The 26,230-nt window shown below is 35.3% G+C and overlaps 1 protein-coding gene across 2 annotated transcripts in view; it reads left to right on the top strand.

Moving 5' to 3' along the window:
* The window catches only part of LOC124636527 (ammonium transporter Rh type B), a 30,850-nt gene extending 5,777 nt beyond the window's left edge, over nt 1–25,073 (top strand). For both annotated transcript variants that reach the window (XM_047172649.1, XM_047172650.1), the window contains exons 3-10: nt 12,235–12,426; nt 13,595–13,737; nt 16,105–16,267; nt 17,199–17,311; nt 18,257–18,451; nt 20,258–20,419; nt 20,697–20,787; nt 23,933–25,073. In XM_047172649.1, the coding sequence (XP_047028605.1) occupies nt 12,235–12,426; nt 13,595–13,737; nt 16,105–16,267; nt 17,199–17,311; nt 18,257–18,451; nt 20,258–20,419; nt 20,697–20,787; nt 23,933–24,015 (1,142 nt within the window). In that variant the 3' untranslated portion in view covers nt 24,016–25,073. The remainder of the gene's footprint in view (nt 1–12,234; nt 12,427–13,594; nt 13,738–16,104; nt 16,268–17,198; nt 17,312–18,256; nt 18,452–20,257; nt 20,420–20,696; nt 20,788–23,932) is intronic.
* The last annotated feature ends 1,157 nt before the right edge of the window (nt 25,074–26,230 follow it).

The following is a 26,230-nucleotide window of genomic DNA, read 5'->3' as shown; positions in this document are numbered from 1 at the left end:
CTTGTTTAAGAGTAGACAAATGACCAGTTACGATCAATTGGAAGTGACTGACTATCTCACGTCTTCAATCTTGTGACTAGATACAGGATATTAGTGTTATACATCCATCGCTGTCAAGCTATTAGTCTAATGGTGTGATGCAATTGCATTGACTACCACGGGATTATGACTTACGAAATACGATACTCAAAACTATTTGAATAAGGTCAGTAGAATGACAATGGTGATAATTTGTTTTGATATACTTTTGTCATCACTTCATCAGTTTAAACACTAGAAATTATTATGATTGATAGGTGTTGTTAATTAATTAACTACTCTGCCTGGGATCTTAGCTATGGGTATTGTGTTGGGATAATACTGTTTCTAAGGCTACTAATATACACTGATAGATATTATATATACTGATAGATCTGAACTTTGTTCTGTGAACACCGAATTGTTCTGTGAATACTTCTAATATCTAAGTAACTGTTATGATCGCTAGAATTTTGGAGACAGTAGTTCAATTTGTATTAGCTGATCTTCTAGAACGTAAAGTAGGTTCTTACTTTTTAACGTTGCAAGTTCTATGTTTCCTTGATGGAAAAACATCAATAAACCTTAAAAACTTATAAAACAAAATCAACCAAAAAAAAATCTTTTTATTTTCGTGTGTAATGTAGTACCCCAAAAAATAATTCCATATCATTTCCACACAAGACGTACGAAAAGCAACAATATCGCGTTACACACTAAATTGTTAAAGTCATAGCGAGCGTTGTCAATTAAAATAATGTTCTCCGTGTGAATAAGGAGTGGCGTACAATTAATTTGCTTGAAATTCCACATTAATCCGGAGTGTAGTCGAGGCCGGTAACGAGTACGTACGGATACAGGATAGGGTAGACACATGTGGCCACTTCCTATAAGCATAAAACTGCCAGTTTTACCTGCTTACTAACGGTACCTTTGGACGCTTATTTTATGAGACCGACCTAAGTCATAAAACTATCCGAAAATATTTGTTACGTTTTCGCGGTAAAAAAGTTTGTAACAATTGAGGTGAAATTATGAAAACAGATAATATAATTAACGGGATAAAATAAACAGTACCAAAGTTTTTCAAACGATTTAAACTTTTTTTCTCGACATCCAGTTATTAGATATACTTTCATTTTTAAATATTAATAAAAAAACAGATACCTACAATTCAATTCAAATGATTTTTTTTTAAAGAAAAAAAATGTACTTAAGTATATAAAATCTTTTTTTATTGTTAAAATGGCTTCAAAAGTTGGCGAAAAATACTGTAGCTGTGATTCACTAATGAAGACACTCTTGTCACAGTGACTGAGTGATTGTTTTAATTCAATCAAGTGAATGGATTCGTAGTAAACATCTGACCGTTCAATTTTCGCACAGAATAAAACCACTGTATTGATTAAAACACAACACGAAGAGGAATCGGGATATGAAGCAAAATAAAACTTTTACAAACAAAAGTGATGAATATGGCTTTGATTTTTGAACATGAATGTTCATTTAATATTATCCAAAATTGAATTCAATCATGAAACACTTATCATACTTCATTCTGAGTCTACAATAAAAAATACAATAAGCATAATTCTCTTGGCACAGCCCTAAAGTTCCCAACTACCAGAGAATGTACCACAAATTGAATTCACGACATATGAGAAGATTCTTATTATAAATTCTATGTCCCATTTGGTGGGTCTCTGAGTAAAGTGACTGTATTACCTTTTCAGTTTTGAATTACCTTTGCCAATGGCGTTTTGGAGATTATGAATTTCACTGGACAATTAACGCTAACAAAACTAGTTGTACACTAAGTATTACATAGGAGACTAAATTCTCCTTGCGCTTTCATCCCTATCCCAAGACCACCACTTTTTGCGAGCTTGTTAAAAGTTGCCTAATGCCTATGACCTTTCTCAGGCTTAAAATGAACGACTAAACATTAAAATTGGTTCAGTAGTAGGTTTTGGCTTCAAAGTGTGATAGACGAACATATTCGCATTCATAATATTAGCAATGATATTGACCTCACTTTGTTTAGTCTTTCTTTCTAGATTTATAGAAAGCATCAATTAGTTTATGAAAATAGAACCTAGACTTATTAACCTTCAATTCTATCATCATATACAAAATCTATAGAAACTTCTTGACTTATAAAGTAACATTGTCTAACAGCCCTATTACCACAGAAAGGAAAGACCTGACAACAAGCCCCGGTACACAGGATGCGTACGAACCAATTAACACAATAGCAAGCCTGTGGGTTACGATTGAAGGTGTGCGAGCCAGATAATTTTACAGTACTAGTAGCTCTGAATTCTGGATAAGACTGATGCTAGTTCAGATAATTTTACAGTAGGCCTGAAATTTAGCAAATACTAATGTGACTTTTTGTGGGTTATAAATAGTGACTTCTGGAGTTTTTTGCCAGCACTAGCTAGGAGGAACTGATTATGAAATACGGAAGTTTAATATTGTGTGAATTTTGAGAGGATTATTAGGAGGTCATTACATCATATATTATTATTACATAATAAGTTATTATTATTACATAATAAGTTATTTGTAATCGTAAAAAATATAGGACTAATGTGACTTTTAGAGGTCATTTTGTGGGGTAATAGTGACGCCCGTTGTTCTTGAATTTTAAAGCCGTGAGAAGTAAAAAAATGAGGAAGATTTAGAGAACTAATGATGATTTCCTACTAAATGAAATTGAAGAAACCAAACAACACATTTATTATGTGAACACATTGAATATCTGCGACTGTTATAATAATAGTATTCACAGATATTGTCTTACATAATATTACGTTGGTTTGTTTCATCATATCATTTATTTCCATTCATATCGATTTCTTATATAAAGAACAAACAATGTGACCGTGATTTGTATGTCAAGTGTGAGTTGTTAAAGAATCCACTTATCAATACTTTTTCATTTAAGCCACTCGATAGTTAAACGGTGTACCTATGTCCAATTTCAATGTTTATTGATGGATAGCTAGTAGAAGAAGTCCAAATCTGTGTTGCTTTTATGAAGCTGTAGTGCTTATTTGTTTGTTTGAAAGCACCCTTATCTCAGGAACTACTGGTTTGATTTGAAAAAATCTTTCAGTTTTTTTTCAGTTTAAAGAACTAGCTTTCCGTCCGCGGCTTAACCCGCGTCCCAGAATAACTACTTCCCGTAGCCGGATGGTGCCAAAAACTATCTTTTGTCATACTCCCGGGTCTAAGCTATCTCCCCTCTAATTTTCAGCTTAAAAGGTATAGCCATTCTTGAGTTACAAAATGTGTAACTAACACGACTTTTCTGTAAGTTATTTAATGATAAAAATATAAAAAATACCACCATATAACATGCTAAACTTTTCTAACAACCTAACGGCATCAACTAACAGAGTTTACCTTAACCGCTTCAGGGCTAAAGGGTAACAATTTTCTTGCTACTGAATTCTTTAGTACCGTTTAGCTCTCTTCGTCATACTAGCTGGAAAACCTGAAGATATTTTTACAGCCTTTTATAAGGTCGATCTGTATGTAGGTACATATGTAATAGAATCTAAGGTAACTCATTTAACCATCTCCCAAGGATTGCAGCGTCATGCAGATTGGTAGCTGTATGTAGTTTTGCTGACAATCTATACATATAATAAATCTGTAGAAAAGTAATTTTTGTACATTGAAGAAATTGGCAAAAAAAATAGCCAGCATGTTAAAGGATAACTAACAGAACCCATTTCCATCATTTTTGTCTGTTTGTCTGTTTATCTGTTTGTTTGTTCGGGATTCACGTAAAATCTACGAATTCAATGCAGACAATGCTTACATACAAAAATTCTACGTAACTTGGGGTATTACTTAGTTTTTATTTCATCGAAATCGATTCACTCTATCAAAAGATATGATTAATTTTGTGAATTCAAGATGTAAAATATTACGACACGCAATCTGTTTGTCAAAACTGTACATTTGAATGTTGTACTTATATTAGTTGATCGGCCTATTATTAACCTTTACACAGAAAATCACACCTTCATAAGTATATTCGGAAGAAAAAAAAATGAAAATTGTGTTTAGCCAAGGTTAAAGTAGCTCCATCTGTGGTAATCTGTGTTAAATAAAATACATAAAATTTGTCAAAGGAGCGAGGTGGTAAATGACAATAAATTACCATACATTCTTTATAGAGGATTATTATTTCAACAGATGGAGTTGTGTATTTTCCGTAATTCACCATATTTTAACACGTAGTGTAATTTTTCGATAGACATTTCAATAGTGTTTGTCAGTTTGCCGAGCCACATCAAAATCCAATTATAATTATTACCTTGATGAAAGGAAAATAATAGTTCTCAGCCAAATTTAAAACGGTGCCATCTAAATTATTTTTTGAATATTATGTCAAAAATGATGACTTTAGTATAACAATTAATTATCATTTAAAGTTACAGATGGAGTTTATATCAGGATTTTTTCATAAACATAGTTTAGCTTATCTTCCACTAATGTGGTGGCCTTAAAACAAATTACTTTGAGTGAGTAGTATTAAGTAGATTATTTTTTCTGATGCAAAATATGTTAACTTAATCCTAGAAGAAAGGAGTATCTGTCTCTCGCAAGCGCTGCTAAGCGTGAGGTAGGTAGGTAATGTAGGATTCTGTAGCTTTAAGAACAAGCCCAGATACAAAGTGCAGATAAGAAATGGGAGCTTTCTCGATTTAATACCATACACACGTAAAATACTTTATGCGTCTGAAAACGTACAAATTGCGCGTCGCATACCAGAGACATGCTTACTTTCAACTTCTGATCGCAAATACACTGGTCACGATTACGAACAGTCTCAGTAAGACCCGAGCCAAGTCTAAAAAAACACCTTTTATATAAAACTACGTTTGATGTCATTCAATCACAAAGACAGAATTGTTCTCTGTTGCAAATCCTATCCACCTGTATCCTATCCTAATCCAGCATGCATTGCAGGTGTGCATTGCACAAAAACCAATGGTATCCTATTCGAGAAGTCAAAAGAGTCGACCTGCCAACGTCAGCTTCTGCGCTAAGCAAGTGTTCTTAATAGTACCATCAGAATTACATTCATCGTTGAATGAGGTGAATAAATTTTCAGAAACCACAATAACAGTAGGAGCCAAAGCATATGATCGCTTCATAGAGCTCTGATTGGCCCCAGGTGACCAAGTCAGGTCTGATTTGTTCGTTCATCAGATCTTTGAAAGCGTTTCGGTGGATACTTACTGTCGTCCTGGGTGACACAAAATATGGTATATAAACGTCCTCCGCAAGAGCGAAATTTTCCCGGTGTGCGGTAGTGACGCACAGTATACAACACTTATGTTCCTTTCGATTTGCTGGCTCCACCAAGAAATGACAAATTGCAAGCGTACATTTTGAAAATCTTGGCAAAACTGCAGGTTTCAAGTACCAAAACATGAAGTGGACTCTCACAGATACGTACATTTTGCCTATTCGTGAACTAATGCAAACATTTCGGTGGAGTCCCGGCTTAGGCCTCCCCCACATTAGGCGTGCGCGATCCTCAGGCGTGTGAGTAGCGCGGGCGTCGCGAGCACGCTGCATGAACGTCGCGTTTTGCTGCCCTGCGGCATTTACCTACAGCGCGCTCGCGGCGCGCACGCGCCGCTCTCCTTGACGTTTAACTGCTAAGGCGTTTAGCGAGCGGCGGGGATAGCAGGCGAAGGGGTAAGAACGCAACTCGAGCGCCGCGTGCTCGCCGCGAGCGCGTCGCTTACACTCTTCACACATGCCGCAGGGCAGCAAAACGCGACGTTCATGCAGCGTGCTCGCGACGCCCGCGCTACTCACACGCCTGAGGATCGCGCACGCCTAATGTGGGGTCAGCCTTACCATAGTGAGTAAGTGCACAGAAAATCCCCGTCATACAAGTGTTTCTCCCCAGTAGTGAAACTATCCTACCCTATGCGCCTGCTGATGATGATGACTCATTTTATCATCCATCCAGCTATTCCCCAACTATGTTGGTGTTGGCTTCCAGTCACCGAATCTGTTTGAGTACCAATATTTTGCTTGGAGCGACTACCTATCTACCTATCTTCAATCCAGTCAACTACACAAGCCGATATCCATGGTAAGACTGACAGACTTTCTGGCTTCTGATTAGTCGCAGCAGCTGCAGAAAATGTACAAATGACAGCTTTGTCAGACTCAAAGCATATAGACATAGATTATAACTGTTTCCTGTGAAAATTACTTACGCACCATACCTAATAATTTTCCAAATTGGCTGACTAGATCCAGAGATATTCACAACGTCACAAACTTTACTTCTTTTGTTTAGATAAATGGTCACATCCACAACACAACCTTGATCAATGAATCTATGCGACAGCTAAGTGCTAATCCTAATTATACTGTCACGTGAAAGAATGCACCTGCGGGATAAGTAGTATTTTGACTATTCTATATTGCCCACGCAGACGAAGTTGCGGGCAACAGCTAGTACAATAATATAGTACAGTCGAAATTATCTAATGAGGGAGCTGGAAGAAATGATTTGGAATTTAATGACGGAACATCGTATCGTAGCTGTCTTTGGACTTGTTAGAAGTCATGCAGAGTTTTTCGTTGTTTCGTTGTTCAGCCTTGTCAGAAGTAAGTCAAAACATAGAAAATATTGACAAATACAAATGTTTAAATACCTTACCAAGACACGTTTTGTAAAACAATAATGTATTACGTTCCACAAAAGTCCATTGCCGAATGTATCCACAAACGAACGAATACACCTCACGAAATAATTAAAAGTAAACAAGAAAATCCTTTCAATAAAATGCAGGAATTAAAACGCATTATATATCTTGCAATTGACGCTTGAAACCGAAGCCGAATGTGTATTTACTATAAATACGTCGCTTTCGACATGTTTGTTCCCTGTGATGTATAGGCACAATCATTTTGTATGCAAATGGGGAATATAGTACGGCGAAATGAGTCTTTGTTTTATATAATGGGCGTTTTGGGTGTAAATGCTTTATATAGCTTCTATTACGGCATATATGTAGCAAGAACGAAGCCTGCGTTAGAGATTGTGTGGGATGTCAAAAGGTGAACATCTCATCATGACGAGTTCCTCTATGTTTCGGAAAGCACGTTGGGCCTCGGTTGTCATTTGAACGTCTTTGGCAGTCATTACGGGGACTTAGAGGCAAGAAAGTATGGCAACCATTCTTATCAAGGGTATCGGATATTAATGTATTTAAAAAAATAATCCAATTGTCTTTTTAGTCTAGCATATAAGAACGAAGCCTAACCATACAATTAGATCGATCACTCCTATTATCTCTCCAAGTATGTACATACACATGATTTAAAGATTAATCCTTAATTCGATCAAATCTCTGTTTGTTGTTGTAATATTGACTAAAATGTCAACAGTCAATTATGTAGGTTAATCAGTGCTTTCAATTTCAACGCAAACATTCGTTCAGTGATCTCTGGAATGAGAAATAATGAAATTAGATAACTCTCAATAGGTAATTTTCGAGATAGATGCCAGAAAATTCTATCAACAGTCAATGATCTCCTAATTTTCTTTTTAAGCTGGATTATATAGCTATAATAAATAATAATTTGTGTGTAAAAATATTTCTGAATTAAACGTTTAAAAAAGTTTAGTTACCTCATATTCTTTAATCACCTATTATAACCTATTGCAAAAGTTATTACCAAGTCCGAAACTTAAAGTTATTTCTTCAACTTTTTGTACACATTCCAACCATAAGAGTTTTTTGGGACCATTGGAAAATTGGGACAGAAGAAAAACCGACGCATAAAGCTAGTTAAGTTAAAATCTGTGCTACTGAACTTAGGCAAACTAATACAATAAACTTTATTAAAAGAGAAGAGTCTTTTGACTAACATTCATGGCAAAAGGCAATGTCCTAAAAAGTTTATTTTCTAACAGTAGGGGATCTTATTTACATGAAATTATTGTTCTACTTCTGTTTTGCTAGTTATAGGCAAGGACTCCTTAAGTAGGACTTGAAAAGTCAGAAAATGAAATCCAATTACAGGTGTTTGTTATACATGTCAATAGTATTCATTTCAACATTACATCTCCACTCCACGTGTCGCTGAGAAATTAGAATTGATAAAGGGCTGCGAAAGACCAAGAGGGGAGGGAGGCCTACGTTGAGCAGTAGACCGTAATATGCTGTGATGAAATAGTCAAATAGATAGACTGATGACGAAATTACCCTGTAAAAATTTCTTTTAGAGGTTCTCAATCCTAATTATTACATTCTTATAATAGAAACTTTGAACTATAGGTACGTGTAAAAAATATCAAATTCCATAAAAATGCGTCAACGAAACCGATTATGACATTCATTCACTTTATTCGAGAAAGATCCAACAAAATGTAATTAAAAAACCGATCCCGATACTTTAAAGTGGCAACAATCAACAAGAGAATGCGAACATGTTTCCATTAAAACCCGGGTAAACAGATTATATCCGTGCAGTGACGTAAGCAGTTCCCATTGACCCGGATTCAGCTGAGTCGGTTATCAATAAGCGTGTTGGTCTGACATTCTTAGTGCATTTCAATTAACTGAATTATTTACGGTTGACTGGTCTGCTGTTATATGGGTCGATGGAAATTGAGTTTGTATTATGACGGTTTTCTCTGAAATTCTCTGAGTATGCTACTGAGAAGCCGTCGTTGTTACGACTCAGTCAGAGATCGTGAGGCGGATTTGGTTAAACTGACCACAGAGTTTGTTAGGTGATTAAACCTATACAAGGAACTCATTAAGAAGGAGAATAACTACCTATTTTAGGTTATGCAGAAGTCCCGATGCTCGTTTTGTCAATAGTCTTGTGGATTGGAAGATAAGCAAAGCTGCGCTAGCTTCGTGATTCTGTTTGTTTTTCATAGCGAGACCTTTTAATCGGTCCCTTAAGTGGACGATCTTCCTAGAGACTTGGTCCTATTGGCCTTCGAAAACCGGAGGAAGTAGTCGTGATAAAATAGTCACCCATCCATAGACCGATAGGGTCAAGCATTGCTTAACCTTAAAATTGTTACATCCGTGTGGCTGCTGCTTAGCCATACAAAAATCAAGCAAAATCTCTCTCAGAACGAAACAAAAATGCAAAGATTTTCTTCAGAATAATCCATGTATCATTATTATGATAGCAGTCTCCATTTCTTATATCGCCCACTTAATTCCGTCTGACTTGATAGAATTACATTGTGCGCTATTGAATTATATCCATACAGAAATAATAAGGGATGATTGTGCTCGCAACAAAGACGAGATTTTTGTCATTGTACACAAAATTATGATAACGTAAGGTAGAATAAATGGAAGATATAATGTTGAGCTGCCACAAAAAGATTTTTGTGATACTGAGGTAAATTGTTTTGTGTCTAGAAACTTTGGGGCATATTCTAGTGTTTGCATTTACCTGAGTATTTGGTTGATATGCCTATTTTTACTGACCCAAGGGTGCTTTAATTCTACATTTCTTCTGCCAAAGAGGGATAGCATCGCCATGACAGAAATATGATTTTACGATATTTTAGAAATATCAGCTAACGGTTAAACACTCGCTAAGAGAATACCAGGATTCCTCCTTCCATGAATTGTTATTGTTTAAACAGCTCAGTTCAAAGTACAATGAACTCAGCAGCAACAGCTAACGTTTTCCTATTTGGCAATCGTTTGCTCGACTAATAAAGAGCGTGCTTACATCAATTAGAACCATTAGTGGACTTGGATTAGAAGTATCAAATGTGTAAGATCTTTGCGATGTGGTCATGTGAGTGTTAATGACTCGTGGTTATAATTATGTGTGATTAGCTTGTGGTTATTAATTTTACAGGTATTTATGTACGTCTAATCTGTTTTGTAGGTGTGTCTGGACAAAGCCTGGACTCATACTTAGTGACTACTAACACTTATTTGAAAGTTGAATAGTTTGTTTAGAACTTGGCTAATCTCAGGAACCACTGGATGGATTCGAAAAAAATCAATGTGGGTCCTTTTTAACCGGTTCGGCGGAGTAGTTGGTAAAGTGCAACTTTTAAATTTAAAAAAATATCAATTCTATTATTTATGTACAAAAATAGGTAAATGAAAATACTTTTGAGCTTATTAAGCTCCTAGAAACCTACTTAGATTTGAAATCAAATCATAAATTACCTACTTATGTCTCTTACAAAAATGCTACATTTTATTCAAGAAAAAACATTATTTATGAATAACGGTTCTTGGACGGCTTTTACATACACCAAAAGTGATTCAAAGCTGATTCCCGAGTTCGTTATAACTTTTTCATATTTATGTTAATGTACGAAAAGGGAATAGGATATTATATTTATATGTTAAACAGAATGAAGTATATAGTAATGTGCACAAAAGGTTTTAAAATAAAGGTAGGTATCTATATGCTTAGAATTGTTTGTTTGCGTTAAATAATCTTACGTACCTAATTGATACGCCACACACTGGCTTATAGATGTGAGGGTGAAAGTTGCATAAGAATTTGAATATTGCCTATAAGTTGCCTGATTTAGTAATAACAAAGTAGAACTTAATTCGCTAATATTATTAGGTGGGTAGAAATAGCTCATGGCCCTTTGATTTCCAATGCGCTGTAAATCATTGTGTGCAGCAAAAGCAACTCGAAAAGTTCTAAGGCAAATTGACGAAGTAATTTTCTCCATTAAGAAGTTTAAGAAAGTTTTGCAATAATAATAGGTAGGTATGGTAGCTACGTATGTATGACTTAATTCAATAAAAAACATGGGGACTTAATTCAATAAAAAAAAAAACGCTGACAAAAGTCCAAATTCCCAGGAATTGATTTTTAAGTAGTAATTGTAGTGCCATAAAAGGGGTCAGTAACACAAATGTATTTGTTCGAATATTGAATTGTTATGCTTTCCGAGCCACTGATTGGTGAATTTGTTAGTAGTTAATTTTGTTTGTTTAATTAAATGAGCGGTTATTTTATTGGCGGCACTGTTTAATCTAATTGTGAAATGCTGAACTGTGGTGGTTATTGAACAAAAAGCATTTTTGTTTCGTATCATTTCAATATCTAGAATGAGTTCAGTATTTTTTGAAGCTAATAAATAAAATATAGTACAGGGAGACGTTTATTTCACGAAAGATAAAAGGTTTTCTTGACGAAAACTTTTACATAAAATAGTTCGACGTCAAAATACTTACACTAAAATGCTGTTGCATTTTGTTGCTGTTAAAAAACCAACAAAATACTGTTTTATCTAAGTAAAAAAAAAGATTATCCGGATCATAAAGAAAAACGTATAATAAATTTAATAGTACACAAACGTTTCACGTTCTATATATCCATTTTAAGTCCCATTATCCTCCAGGGGTCCATTTGGTGCCAGAAAACAATGAATTGTGTAATTTCATTTGCAATTTTTCATTTGACATTCTAACAATTACTGTTGTGGGAAAAAATATATACAGCTGAAAAAAAGAGAGATATAAAAGGTCGATGTATTGTTTTTTTTTTTTCGTGATGGACCTCGTAACGGGTGTATTTGGACCGTTTAAAAATAATAATTGAATAACTTCTATAGGTGGCTGTCGTAAATTTTGATTTATTAAGGCCTTGTTATTTTAAGTTCATAGTTAATTTATGCGATTTCTAAAATAATAAAAAATGCATTCAAGCGGTGTAAATTAAAATATTAAAACCATCTGCTTCATAACTTTGATGATTAAAAATTGTCTTTTACCGTCGGATTAAATTCAATGAAAAAATCTAACATTCTAGAATACCTATTTTTAGTTGTTTTCAACTGTTACCGCTAGTGTGAAAGCGTTGTTGAGACTTTTCCAAATATGTTGGAATGGGGTCCAGTCTAACTGAAAAGAGTTAAGGGTAGGTTCATATCTGACGGAACATACGTCGCGTATTTTCGGTCGCGTAACGCCAAAACAGACAAATATACGATAAAACATTCAATCATTCACACCTAACCGATGATGCGTTAGTACGTCAATCATACATTTACGATACGCTCGACGCATTTTCCGTCAGGTATGAACCGACCCTAAGACTGCCTTGACCTCCTGAACCCAGTCACTTTAGCAACACGATATCTCTTGTTTAGACTTAGACTTTCAGGCTTTTTCAGGAATAATATTATGTAATTTTCTGTTCCAGGCTTCGAAGACACTCATGTAATGATATTCATCGGCTTCGCTTTTCTCATGACCTTTTTGAAGAAGTATTGCTACAGTGCTATAGGATTCAACTGGTTCTTAGCAGCGTTGGTGATACAATGGGCTCTACTATGCCAATCCTTCTTCCATATGAAGGACAACACGATTTTTATCACGAAGAAGAGTTTGTTGGGTGAGTTTTATCTAAAGGACATACAATTATTATGGCTAGAAGGTGTCAAGCATGAATGTGGACAGATATAGTAAAAGGAAGCGATCCAAAATACGTTGAATTAATTGAAAGTGGATATGGCTTGAAATAATTTTACTTGTTAGATGACGGCAGATAGAAGAGAATAGAAGAAGAAAATATGCTGCGCGGATCCCAAATAAAATTGGGATAATAATTGCGCAGGGAGATGAAGACTACGGCCTCTAAAATGAAGGTCTAGTCATCATCTTTGAGAGTTTAATGAAACTTAAAGTTACCCCAGGGATATTTTTGCAATGAAATTCTTCTAGAAGATACAAGTCATAAATAAACACTAATTTTTACTAGGAGGTAAAAAGAGGAAGTTTATTGACCTTCAAAGAGGTTCATTTACATAGAATTGTTTATAGAAGACAGTTTACCATTTAATTGTTTTCTCTTTGGTCGAAAAGTCGGGACTGGGGACTTTCCTCAAAACAAATCATTATTATTGTATTTCAACAATACATAAGCTATAGGTAACAGTCTTCTATTTTAATGAAAGCTAAATTTTAAATGCCCAATTTCCTCGGTATTTTGTTCCACAAAAGAAAGCTTTTGAAGCAACGTCGAAATATTTAGATATTGTTTAAAATCTAATTATACGATATTGTGTATAACTAAATTGTCTTTTTGTCGTTGGTAACAGAAGAAATTTAATAAGGCAGTTGTCAATTTTCAGTATTTTGACCTGAGGGAGATTAATCAAATTTCAAATTCAATCTAATGATAATGATTAATCAATTTAGTCTAGCTTTTTATCTATGGTTATTAGAGAGGCCTTCAGTTTTCGGTTTTTTTAAACTATATTGTCCTGTTTCAAACTTTTAAATATTTAAACGTCTCTTGGGACTGACAGTTTTTTTAACCCTCTACTTAAACCGAGGGGTGTATGTTACTGCTATGTACCTGACTGTAGCACCGTAACTCCTTAATGGATGAACCGATTTGGATGAGGTTTTAATGCCTATCCAAAAAAATAGACTTTCCAAAAAAATTGGACAGCCGTTTTAAAATCATAAGCTATTTTGTTAACAGATCCATGGAGGTCTCATTTTTTTTTAAATTCTCCTATAGTTGTTTTATTCCATAATTTATTATGTAATTTCAGAGGCCGATATTATGTCAGCAACTGTCCTCATCACTTTCGGAGCGCTATTGGGTCTAGCAAGTGGAACCCAGTTGCTGTTCATAGCTATCATAGAAACGGCAGTCGGTTGTATCAATTTGTACCTTATGGAAGAGGTTTATAAGGTTGGTATTCGATGAGCCATAAATTAAAAATATCGTATGTGCAAACAAAAGAAAAACACGATGAGAATGGTATATATGTCACCGTAAGATTACAAACATCGTTAGATTACAATCTATCTCGAGAGATTGTAAACTGTCGAATTATTGTAAACCGTAACACCTGATTGCAATTTAACGCATTATTTTTCGCTATATTATAATCTATCGATGAGAAATTGTCAAATTGTCAACTGTCCGAAAGCTCTCCCTGATTGGTCAGTCTTTTTGTAAGATCGAGAGCGATGTAGAGCGGTCAAATTGTCAACTGGCGTAGAACGGAATGCATCTTGCGCGCTGATTGGTAGAACGTCAAAAAAGACAATGTTCTTTGCAACTCCCGGTGTCACAGCTCTTTGACGTGCAAAAATAAGTGACGGTTTAATTTTTTATAAAATCAAAAATTGTACTTAATTTTTAAGACTCAAATTACACACAATTAAAAATTGTATTAAAAATTGAAGTTAGTGACGAAAACGAATCGCTGCAAAACCGACTCCACGTAGTCTTGTCTGCCCTACCCCTAGAGTGCAATTCAAAACCGCGTAGGCGCGGAGGGGCGAGGCGGCCTGCGAGCTGAGGCGCAGGTAGTTTCAGCGCTCGCCGCCGCGACTGAGGCTGGCCGGCTCCGCCGGCCAGCAAGCCGAAGCTGCGGTGGTGAGCGTGAAAACCATCTGCGACGATAAGCTCGCATGGGACCGCCGGAGCCCCGCAGCGCCGGAGCCGTGACAGAAGTTATGCTTGCTGCATGTTGCATGCTTACTTCCATGCTGGGTCAATTAATATGGGATGTGTTATATTTTAAACAAAAAACTCAGTAGGTACGAGTTAAAAAATTAGAAGGTAAATAAATATTTTTATGATGTCATTTAATAGTATTTAAGAAGTTTACTGTTAGAATGCATGCTACAAATTTAGATGCAAAAAAATAACCATCATGCTGAGTTGTATTTAGAGTGGAAGATAACTCGTGGCTAAGAAAGTATTATTTAGATGCTCGACGCTTTATTAATTGTGGCTGACTTAGTAATTTAGAAGGCAACATACATTTTTGGGGGCGAATAATGATATTAAAAAGAAGCCTGTTTAATTAGCACCCCTTTTATTTTATTTTTAAATATTAGTTTGTATTTGAAGACAAAATACCTAACTGTATTTTTATAAGAGTTATTTTTATATAAATTTAATACTTGAAGAATTTTTGAAGAGCATTTATTTTATTTAACTGACACCTCTATTTCATTCCTAACTCTACGGGAACTCCATGGGAACAGAACGGCTGGTCGTGATTGGTCGATCTTACAAAAAGACTGACCAATCAGAGAGAGCTTTCGGACAGTTGACAATTTGACAATTTCTCATCGATAGATTATAATATAGCGAAAAATAATGCGTTAAATTGCAATCAGATGTTACGGTTCACAATAATTCGACAGTTTACAATCTCTCGAGATAGATTGTAATCTAACGATGTTTGTAATCTTACGGTAACATATATACAGGATGCGTCGTTCACAGTCACATTAAATGAATCTAAGTGTAAAACGTATAATTTTTTTCGCGTAATTAATTAAGTTACTTATTTCTCTGAATTATTACGTGAGCACGAAATATGTCTAATTTATTACACGATCAACCTAATAACTGAGAATAATATTTACCCTTAGACTTTGTTTTGACGAAGTTATAGGTTAAATTAATATACTTATTAATAGTCGTATAACTAGGCCTCATTTTCGAAGGCTGAAGATAATCGTGAGTGACATATTGGCAGAATGTAATTGTTTATGAAATAGACATGTTTGACGTCAAATGTATTATGTTACACCTTGGATTTTCCAATAATCTATCCCTATATAGGTATTGGTTTTATAAAAACTCTAGAGAATCAGTAGCTAGAATAAATAAGGCTGTTGATTTAAGTTGAAATTGAAACTTCAAACCGGATCAAATTAAGTTAATTATTTCCTGTTAAGGTTCTAAAAATTATAGCGTATTTGGATATTACAATTTTCAGCGTGGTTTCAAATGAATAATTTGAAGAAACATGACTGTTTTGATTATGTTATGACTGTTATGTGTATAAAGCTACGGAGTTTGTTTGCTTGGATGCGCCAATGATAGGAACTACACGATTGATTTTACAAAAACTAAGAGAAAAATAGATTTAGGTAGCCAATTTATTGAGAAAGGCTACAAAGCTATAATTTTTTCTCCACTTACTGGGAGTACTTCGTTTCTTACGTTCACGAGACGCGGGTGAAAACGCGGGTAACAGTTATTCACAGCAATATTCCGTAAAACCGTAACTACAAACTTCGTTGTTTCCAGGTATCTGACATTGGTGGGTCCATAGCTATTCACACGTACGGTGCATACTTTGGCTTAGGAGTCAGCACGGCTATGAGAATGAGGAAGCCTACAGGACCCGACCCACCGGGAACAGTGCGATTGGACGGACCCAGCTATGCTTCTGATGTTACTTCTGTTCTTGGTAAGTAGGGTAAAGAAATATTATTTTTATGTTTACACATAAATATGGTTTATTAAGTCTTTAGTTCGCATGTAGAGGTAGGCCAAAGTAAACGGAATTATCAGTTTTTTTTTTCGGAATTATTTTATCCGTTATTTAAGATTCATCGTCTATACCAACCCTACTTCAGTAGCTTTTGACTGAGTTCAAAAACTGAGGAAGTTTTTAATTCGTCGGAATATATTTATTTTTTTCAATGTTAGTTCGCAAACGTTTTTATCCAGCGCAGATTTTTCGAAAACCAAAACGCATTAGTAATTTTAGAGATGCAAGAATAGTATGTTCCATTTATTCATGATGTGAAGTTTGTGAAACTGCCATTAATGCAGCTCGCTACCCCGCTCAGCTTACGTAAAAGTGTCTTTTAATATTATTGAAAATGTTCACCCTCCGTTCGCTCCATTATTCTAGAAGTGACGGAATGACCTAGATTCTACTGGATTGTTTCTGACGCTTATACTTGCACCCTTATAAGTACTTAGCTCCTTGTTTTGATTTTATGTACCTAGTTTGTTATAGTTGTGTGTGAGGGTTAAGTTTTCTTTGTTTGGATGTTTATTTATAGTCTTTAATGTTTGAGGAAAATAATTGAAGATAATTTGTTATTACCTAAAATCTGAGAGGTAAATTGAGACGGCAATTACTTTCATGGAAATGTTATTCTGTTACTTTAATTTGAAGCAAATAAATAACAACAATAACATACAGTTAATTTAGGATTTTTTCTTTTTTTTACGTAGTCGTTCAAAGTGAATGCACGAGCACTTATTAACGTCAAAAATATAAATAAATTTGATTCTAGCAAAAGTAGCTTCTTATGGAGAAGAATGGGCAAGAAATTCCATGGTTACTCTTTTTAAAGTAGGTATCGTTCTTTTGTTAATTTTAACAGGTTCTATCTTCCTATGGATATTCTGGCCGTCGTTCAACTCGGGGCTGGCATCCAGTGATAGCGAGCACCAAAGAGCTGTCATCAACACTTACTTGGCTTTGGCTGCTGCTACGGTAAGATTATTTATCTAAACGTTACCGTAAGTTAGAAGTAAAAAAATAATAGTTAAAAAAGCTAAAAAAACACACTAGTCATGTATTGTCATCAAAACTCAGAGCGTGTGCAAAACTTCATCCTAATCGAATACCGGGAAATGGGTCGCTTTAAGATTCCAAGATTTTCTTAGAAACATAGTTACAAGTGAAGCTAATATGAGCGTGTTAAAAAAAAGGCTAGCAAGAATCGTAGTAAAGAGCGTAAAGAGAGTAAAGAGTTTCTTCAGGTAAAATAATTTCATCATAACGGTTGTAGCCATCAGCCCGATATCTAGATCTGTAACTGCAAATTACATTGATATCTCCATTCGAGTAGTTCCACTTGGTTAAATACAATACCACTTTGTGCATTGCTCTGTGCTAAATAGGTCATAACCGTATCTCCGACAATCGTGGATCTACCATAGTGGGCACTGTGGATACTCCCTTATGTACTTGCTATACTTTCTTATGTACTCCCTTATATACTCTCCCTTTTTACTCCCTTATGTACACTCTAATGTACTCCCTTTATATACTTCATGATGACCAACATTTTATGAACGCGAATTTTGCTTTTGTTTCGATGGGAAATCATGACATTAAATGACCCCTCCCGCTATGAGTGCAGCGTGAAGGAATGTCAGACTCTTACTGACTAAAACCCACATATCTTTCTAAGCCCATTATGTACCAGTAACTCTTTCGAACAATCCTGCAGCTCAACTTTTTTATATACTCCTCCTTAATCTCCCGTATATACTCTCTAATGTACTCCCCATATACATAAGTATACCTACTCCCTATTGTACATGAATTTTCAACCATAACTATTTCTCAGTATCTGGATTGGAAGCTGACCTCAACAAAGTAGGAAATAGCTGATACCTACATAGGTAACTCATTTTGCCTTTTTTGAACCAGGTAACAACCTTCGTGCTCTCAGCAATGGTGAACCACAAGCCAGGGAAGATAGAAATGGAGCATGTTCAGAACTCGACGCTCGCTGGTGGCGTGGCTGTCGGGGCTGTAGCCAATATGTTCATATCACCAGGAGTCGCGATAGCTATTGGTATCGGAGCTGGTTTTATTAGCGTTTTTGGATATCGATTTTTATCGGTAAGTACTGTGTTTAATTGATTTTCTGGAGATTTTAATAAACCTTGCCGAAATTTTTTTCGTAAGTTTGTCTGACAAATAGAGGTAGTATGCTGAAAACCGCATATAAACATATACATAGGGATATTACATACAGGTCAAACTGCCAACCTCTTTTTATGAAGTCGGTTAAAAGCTTCGCAATGTTAAAGTCCCAAGACTCCAAGTCCGACTCCTAGTAAGACTGATGATTCTAAGAGAGACAATGCGGTATTATTTCTTACGGGTTTGATGTAGTAATTCTTACGGGTTTTATAGTTTATGTAGGTGTATTAGGGTAGTTGGATAGTGGTCCACGTTTAAACTGAGAGAGAGCCGTGACTGTTTCGCGACAACACACCCCTCCCGCGCGCAGGGATGTTCGCGCCAGGCGCGCGCGCTCGCGGGCGGCGGCGGAGGGAGGCAGTTGCCCACGGGACATCGTGACGATCGGATTGACTAGCCGTTTAGTCGCTTATGTATCGAGCGTAATCGTTTATCAATAAACGTATTTAAATAAACTCTAAACTGTCTTTTAAAACTTAATATTTAACACCTGAGCAGTTGTATGTTCACCCTACGAGTCTGAAAACTTATTTGAAATATCTCACTAGAATCAAATGTAGGTCAGACACAATACTCCATACAAATTGTATAGAGTAAGCAAAGTAATAGAACTTGACATTGAATAGTCGATAAATATGAAAAAATACTGAGAAAATAAGATTGCGTTTAACAAAGAACTTTGCTATGGCGACGGAATTTCTATCGTTACTTATTTGCTCGTGTCTCATCTAATATCTTAGGAATTCTTTTGATATGATGTCGTTAACATAAATGATGTATTTTATTAATAAAATTGATATGTTTCTAATAAACATTTTCTAGAAGTAAAATAGAGCTGAAGATTTGGTAAGAATAATTTGTGAATAGCGGTAATTTATAGAAATTCCAACTTATATTCTACCTATCCAGAATAGAAAGATAAAAATATGTTAAACTTATTGCCCACAAAACTTCAAGAAACACCCAAGTCTTGAAACAAAAATAGATATCATATCTAATAAAGGGAAACCTAAGTCCATACATAGAACAAAGAATACCTGACTCACTTATGTCCCAGACCAACTTTCCCTAATGTAATATTCAGTCTAGATCAAATGTAACTGGTAATTTTGCCAATATACAGCCTACATTTCCACGTAATGTCTATGAAAGAACAAAGTTTCCACTATCTAGAGACGAGATTAGAGAGAAGTTTCGTGAAAATGTCCAAGTGTTATAGAAGATAATATTTTTCGCTGGAAAGTTTTTTGAAATCTAAAAGTCCGTTGGGATGCCTGATACGTATGGGGCAGCAACTATTTTAAGTATTTAGACAAGTTTCTGTTGAACTATTGGACAGTTTTATTTTCGTTTTATCTACACGTGTTTTCCATCTTTAGGACTTTGTATTGAGTGAGTTTGCAAGTGGTCGTAAGTGCTAAGAACTTTGACAGTTCTCTTAGAGTGGACAGGAGTCTGACAGTCTGAAAGTCTTTTTAAAATGTGGTATACTTACATGTTTACTTAAAACTGGTTTTAGACTCACAAGTCAGAGAATTAGTTTTACCTGCAAATATTTGAAATACTTTTTGATGCAGATGCAATGAATGGGCTTGTCACTGTTGCTCTGTACTTATTTGAACGGAATAAAATTTGTGCTCCCAGAACATATAAAATTATATAGAAATACGTACCAAAGTGAATATATCTGCATTTTACTTATAAATATTGTTTTTTTTGCAGCCTAAGTTACAAAATCTCGGTATACAAGATACATGTGGCGTAAACAACCTTCATGGCATACCTGGAGTGTGCTCCGGTCTTCTGTCAGTCCTGTTCGCAGCTTTGGCTACCTCAGAAGTATATGGCGCTGAATATGCTGACATCTTTCCAGCTATTGTTGAGGTATGGTAACTTGCAATTTTCAACTCTATGTGTGCGGTGTAAAGTTGAAAATTGTTTAACTGTTTGACGTTCTCTACTGAAATTATTAATGACGATTTAATTAGATAAGACAGACATATGGACACATATGGATGTACACAAAATGAGAACATACAGAGAAAAATCCTTTTGTTCTTTGTTGCAAAGAAAATCTCTTGCACGAGAATTCTCACGGGATGCACATCCGTACCGACTGTTCATGGTTTAGTATGTATTAAAATATTTTTTTTTCTTAAAGGATGGGAGATCGCCTGCCAACCAAGCGTTGTATCAACTAATAGCACTTGTGACTACTTTAGTTCTGTCATTCGGAACTGGATTATTAACTGGTATGTACCTTTTATATTTATCATTTTAGGTAGATGAAACGTGATTATGGGTGTTGGTCTTTGTAATAAAGCAAAAGAACTTCCTTTTTCTGCAATCTTAATAATCTCATTAATAACAAAAAATGGCACAAAGTGATTCCCAAACAACGAATGGTTTTTCAAAAGAATTTTCCGCCCAAAGTCCTGCATGGCTTTCACGAAGGACGAGGAAGAGCAAATTATTGTTTTCCACGAATGGCAAATATCTGCGTTTAAAATTTTAAGTATGGCTTCCGCGAAGTCAGGTATGACAATAAGCCTCTGTCACGCTTGGTATGTATTGCAGCTGCTTTCATAATTGAAGTGGAATATTAAATTCTTTGAATATGACGAAGAAAGTACTCTTCGTAATATAGAGAATAGCTAGGTTGTAAACTTCCGTGGATTAGGTAAACATCGGTTCGCGTGCGTAACGTCATACGTATGTTGTTCTTGTCCGATATCTTGCACCATTGTCCTTATCGATAGTTGCGAGTGTTGCGACTACGAATCCTACTAATACAATATACGCAAGAATGTAGGGCTGTTTGTTCCACTTTTACGTAAAGAGTGCTGAATGGATTGGTGATGAAACTTGGTGGGTAATATAGCTTATTAATATCACTAACATAATATAGTCTTTCTCTCCATGTGAGGAAAGTAGTTACGGGACGCGAGCTAAACCTCGAGCAGAGGCTAGTATTATAAAACAAAACAAACAGAGAGAATATAAACAAGACCAAAATAACAAATCAAAAAGACATGATGTTTTCATTTCTATGTTATTTAAATTAAAGTTGAAAAGGCAGGGGCTCGGAGAGATTTAATAAGATTCAAAGTAAATACTGTCGAAATATGATTTCGATGGAAAATTACCCATACAAGCCTTTATCCTCTTATGTTTTTAATGAAATCGATTTAAGCTACGTATTCTCGGGGCAATTTTATCAAAGTAAACATTTATTTGGCAATTGAACATGGATATTTAAGATTCTTTTATCAAATATTTTATATTTTAAATCTGTTCAAAATAAAGCGCAATAAAAAACATTTTCTCTTCGATTTTTTCTGAAAAATTAAAATCATAAATAATATATGTAGTTATACTAGTACCCTTATATGTCTATATCTAGTAATATTCCTGTGGTTTCAACCTTCTTCCCTCGTCCGTAAAAAACTATATGTTACTCAAGAATAATGTAGCTTTCCAACAGTGAAATATTTTTTTCAATCGGTTCACACAAAAAAAGAGATCATTCGGGCACTAACCTCGGTCTAGAAGAATATTTAACCAATTCATTGAGCCAAAAATATCCTTAATATGACGCACTGAAGCGAATGAAAGCCGGTTAAAATTTAATACAATTCGTACACGTCCGGTTGCCCGGATTTATTTTATCCCGACGAATCGTTTGATTAACAAATCAGCTTTGATTAAAAGCCGCATGGCATATCACGGTTGCATCGGGTTTTTGTTTGGACGAAAATAATTCTAGAATCTGTATGTTTGGAAACAAAAGCCAATTGTCTGTTTTAAATTAAATAGAACAACTTCGAGGGATACTTTTAAAGTCAAGTAAAGTTAGTTTGTAAGGCATCGTTCACACCAAACGTATTGTCCGCCGCTGACTGTGAGCGCGCGTTACGCAGTTTATTGCTTTTCCATATATATTGAAATTGTCGTTCACACCGAACCGACTATACGCTGTTACGTCGTCTGTTGTAGCTGACTCTCAGTAGCCGATTATTTTACTACGCGACTATGCACGGCGGACGCGGATTGGCTACGCGGACGCAGTTGCCGAATAGCGCCGCTCCGCCGCGTACGCACCGCTGCTCCGCCGCGTCTGCACCGCCGCGCAGTGATGCCAGATTGGGGGGATTCCCACTAGTTTTATCGTATGGGAACCACGAGTGATCTCAGAGATCGTTTATAAAATACTACGAGCAACTTCAAATACTGAGCTCTTTTATGTGTAGAATAGTCGGCCGCTCAGCGTACGCATCTAGTGTGAACCTACACGAGCGTATTCTTTTGTTCACACATGTAGCGCATCGTACGCTATAGCCTATTGTCGGCTTGGTGAGTACGCGTACTGCAGATTGAATCGACGTTCACACTGAGGCCGACTGTGAGTATACTCACAGTCAGCGGCGGACAATACGTTTGGTGTGAACAATCCCTTATTTCGTTTCGAAATATCTCAGTGGTAAGAAGCTGGTTTAATGGTTACTCCAGTTGAGGAAATAGGTTCCTTTTTCAAGGCAGGCCTCGTCGTAAGAAGCAGTATTAGAAAGTGCCATGTTCCAACACAAAAAAAATGTTGTTACATTTTAATAACTTGTTGATTTAAATAGAGGAAAATACATGAGCCCTTTAATAGTCTCTCTCACTTTGAAAAGATCATAAACAACCATCCTTATACCATCATCATATTCATAGAAGAGGCTCTTTGCAACACAAAGAATTTGTTAGCTCGTGCCGATGATGTGAAAAAAAGAATGTGTTACTATCCCAATATTCCTTCAGGAAATGAACCCTTATAACAGTATGGGCTTGTAACACACAAGCGTTTCCTAAAATTGCCGATATAGCCACGGGTCTTACTTGAAGGGCGGAACCTTTCCCTGGTTTCATCCTTTATTCAATTTGTTCATTTATTAATTTGTTTTGTGAACTGTTTTCGGTAGAGGATCGAAATCGGCCTATTGTTATAGTTTGTAATTTGTTTGTTAAGGCAAAATTCGTTGAATTTTGTTTCTAGTTACAAAATTGAAAGCTTCTCCGGTGAACAAATGGTTTGAATTACTTCGAGGATTTATGATTGACTTCCTGATTTGTCGCCTAAACGGCGCCTAAACCTATTAAATATATATATAAAGCCCCCCGACTTATTACTTTACACTTTTGGAGTTACCTTACATCTACATATAAGGTAAAAAATTGGCATACCTAAGTCAAAATTACTGTTGGCTCCAATAACATTATCTACAACAACTTTCATCACGCTGCAACACCCTACATCCCATATCATATTAAAAGACCAATTTAGCACTTTGTAACACTTCTCTTCAAAACCAATACAATTGCCCACTGATTCTAATCCATTGAATATTTCACTTACAGGTTTCATAGCGAAGATTGGTTTGTTCACGCCTTTAGCAGTTCACGAGCGATACGATGATGAACTGAATTGGGATCTACCTTAAATTAACATGACAATGATGCCTTTATTCAGAAAGCTTTCAATTGTAAACCTCATGATTTTTAAACAGTTGTTACTGATGAACAAAGGGAAATAGCTACTGTTTTCCTCGAAAAAGAGTTGAAAATCGGTATATAGAACCTTGGAAGTCTAGTATGAAAATTGTCCTTCGAACTTGTAAACAACCTATGACATATTGTTAATGTATTTGATGTGATAAAAGTAATGGGTATGATACATTTGTGCATGTTTATTACTATAGAAGATTATAAATATGCGTAGAAGGTAATTTTTAGAGATTGTAGGTGCAAAATTATTTCCTGTCCTATTAACTCTGGTGTGTTTAGACCATTTTGCATTATCAGTGTACCCATAAACAAAAACAAAAACCACTTTATTTTCCAAAAATGATGTTTAATTTTTTGTATTATTAAAAAAAAAAAATATTAGTCTACATGTTAATGGTATAGTTGTAGTATATTAAGAAGTCTATTTAATTCAGCTGCGTTTGTAATATAGGATGTTATTTCTATGTCTAAGAAGTTTTTTACCAATTTTATTAATAAGTCAACCATAAATATTTTTTAATCATGTTTCAGTGATAGTTTAACAAATCATACTCACATTTTATTTATTGTAATTGTAAATATTGTTTTTCTTATATTTTTGTTCGAATATGTGATTATTTTTTATTTTGTACTCTTTTTTGTTATGAATTATAAATAAGATGCTGTTAATTTTAAGTTCTTTTAATTATACTTCATACTTACGAAACACTAACATTTTACTTCACGTTATACAATTTTTTTATATAAAAGTAAGTATCAGATTATTACAAGAAACATTCTCGCAAAACAGTAGTTTACCGAGAGTTCAATAAATCAATGTGTATTAATTAATATACGTTTTCTTAAAATAGCTCTCTACAATAGGCTCTTATTAATTACTGGAAATAATAATCTGTTGTAGAAGCGTTGCATTCAAAAATGTACCTACTAGTATCAGGATTAAGAGCTATTTTTCAATAAATTGTTTATACTTCAATAAATATATTGGATTAAAGCGACCTTTTTTCTGCCTTTAATAGGTTTTTCCACCTGTTGAGTGTTTGACACAGGACTTAATCTGTAATTAAGTGCAGATTTATGAAAGGAAGGACTTTGGAGTATTCTAGATGCCCATTTGCCTTTAAAAGATTTGATACTTACAGAGAACACTACTGTCGGACTAATAAACTTGACTTGAATCCATCAAAGTGTTCAGTAATTACTTACACTAGGAAACGAGCAGTAATAGTCACAACTTACACCTTGTCGGGCCAACCTCTGCTAAGGTGTGATTCTATCCGAGACCTGGGCGTTCACCATGATAATAAGCTCATTTTTGAAGCTCATATTGACGCTGTTGTAGGAAAAGCATATAAAATGCTTGGATTTATAATGCGGGTTTCTAAGTGCTTTAGAAATGTCAAGACACTAAAAATTTTATACTGCACCTATGTTAGGAGTCACCTGGAGTATGCTTCTCAGATATGGAACCCGCATTACAATAAGTACATTGACCGCATTGAAAACATACAAAGACGATTCATAAAATTTCTCTGCTTTCGTCAAAATCTTACATATCATTCAGTCGATTATCTCCAACTCTGTAAGAAACACCATCTATTACCACTCAAAGACCGACGTGATATTGCCGATTGTCTGTTTCTGTTAAAGATATTGCATAATGATATTGACAGCCCGGAGTTGTTATCTAAATTTAAATTCAACGTGCCGAGTAGAGTATTACGTTTTAATCCTCCCATATATGTACCCCACTCATACACGAATTATAGGCAAAACAGTTATGTTGTGCGTGCGGGCAGGCACTTCAATATGATTTGCAAGCAGCATGATTTGGATCCTTTCTCATCAAGTGTGGCGGCAGCCAGAAGGTCGTTGAGCCTTAAGTTCTTCAAGTAGTTTAGTATCCCAGATTTAGTTTATTATTTTGAAATTTAGATCTACCTTTCTTTCTTTCTCTTTGTGTTTAAAATGCTATTGTTTTTTTTTTATATTATTATCTCTAAAAAGTTGCACTGATGTGTGATCACGTTATTGCTAGGCTGTTATTATAAGCGAGGACTTTTAATTGGCTCTCTATCGACTAAGACTTCCTTTTTTATTTTGTTTTTGTTTAGCTGTAAGTTCTCCATAGTGTACTAAATAAATAAATAA

The sequence above is a fragment of the Helicoverpa zea genome, chromosome 14 (genome assembly GCF_022581195.2).
Source record: "Helicoverpa zea isolate HzStark_Cry1AcR chromosome 14, ilHelZeax1.1, whole genome shotgun sequence".
In the NCBI taxonomy this organism is placed as follows: Eukaryota; Metazoa; Arthropoda; class Insecta; order Lepidoptera; family Noctuidae; genus Helicoverpa; species Helicoverpa zea.
The sequence above is the reverse complement of the archived record's forward strand: the minus strand, read 5'-3'. Positions and strand labels throughout refer to the sequence as shown.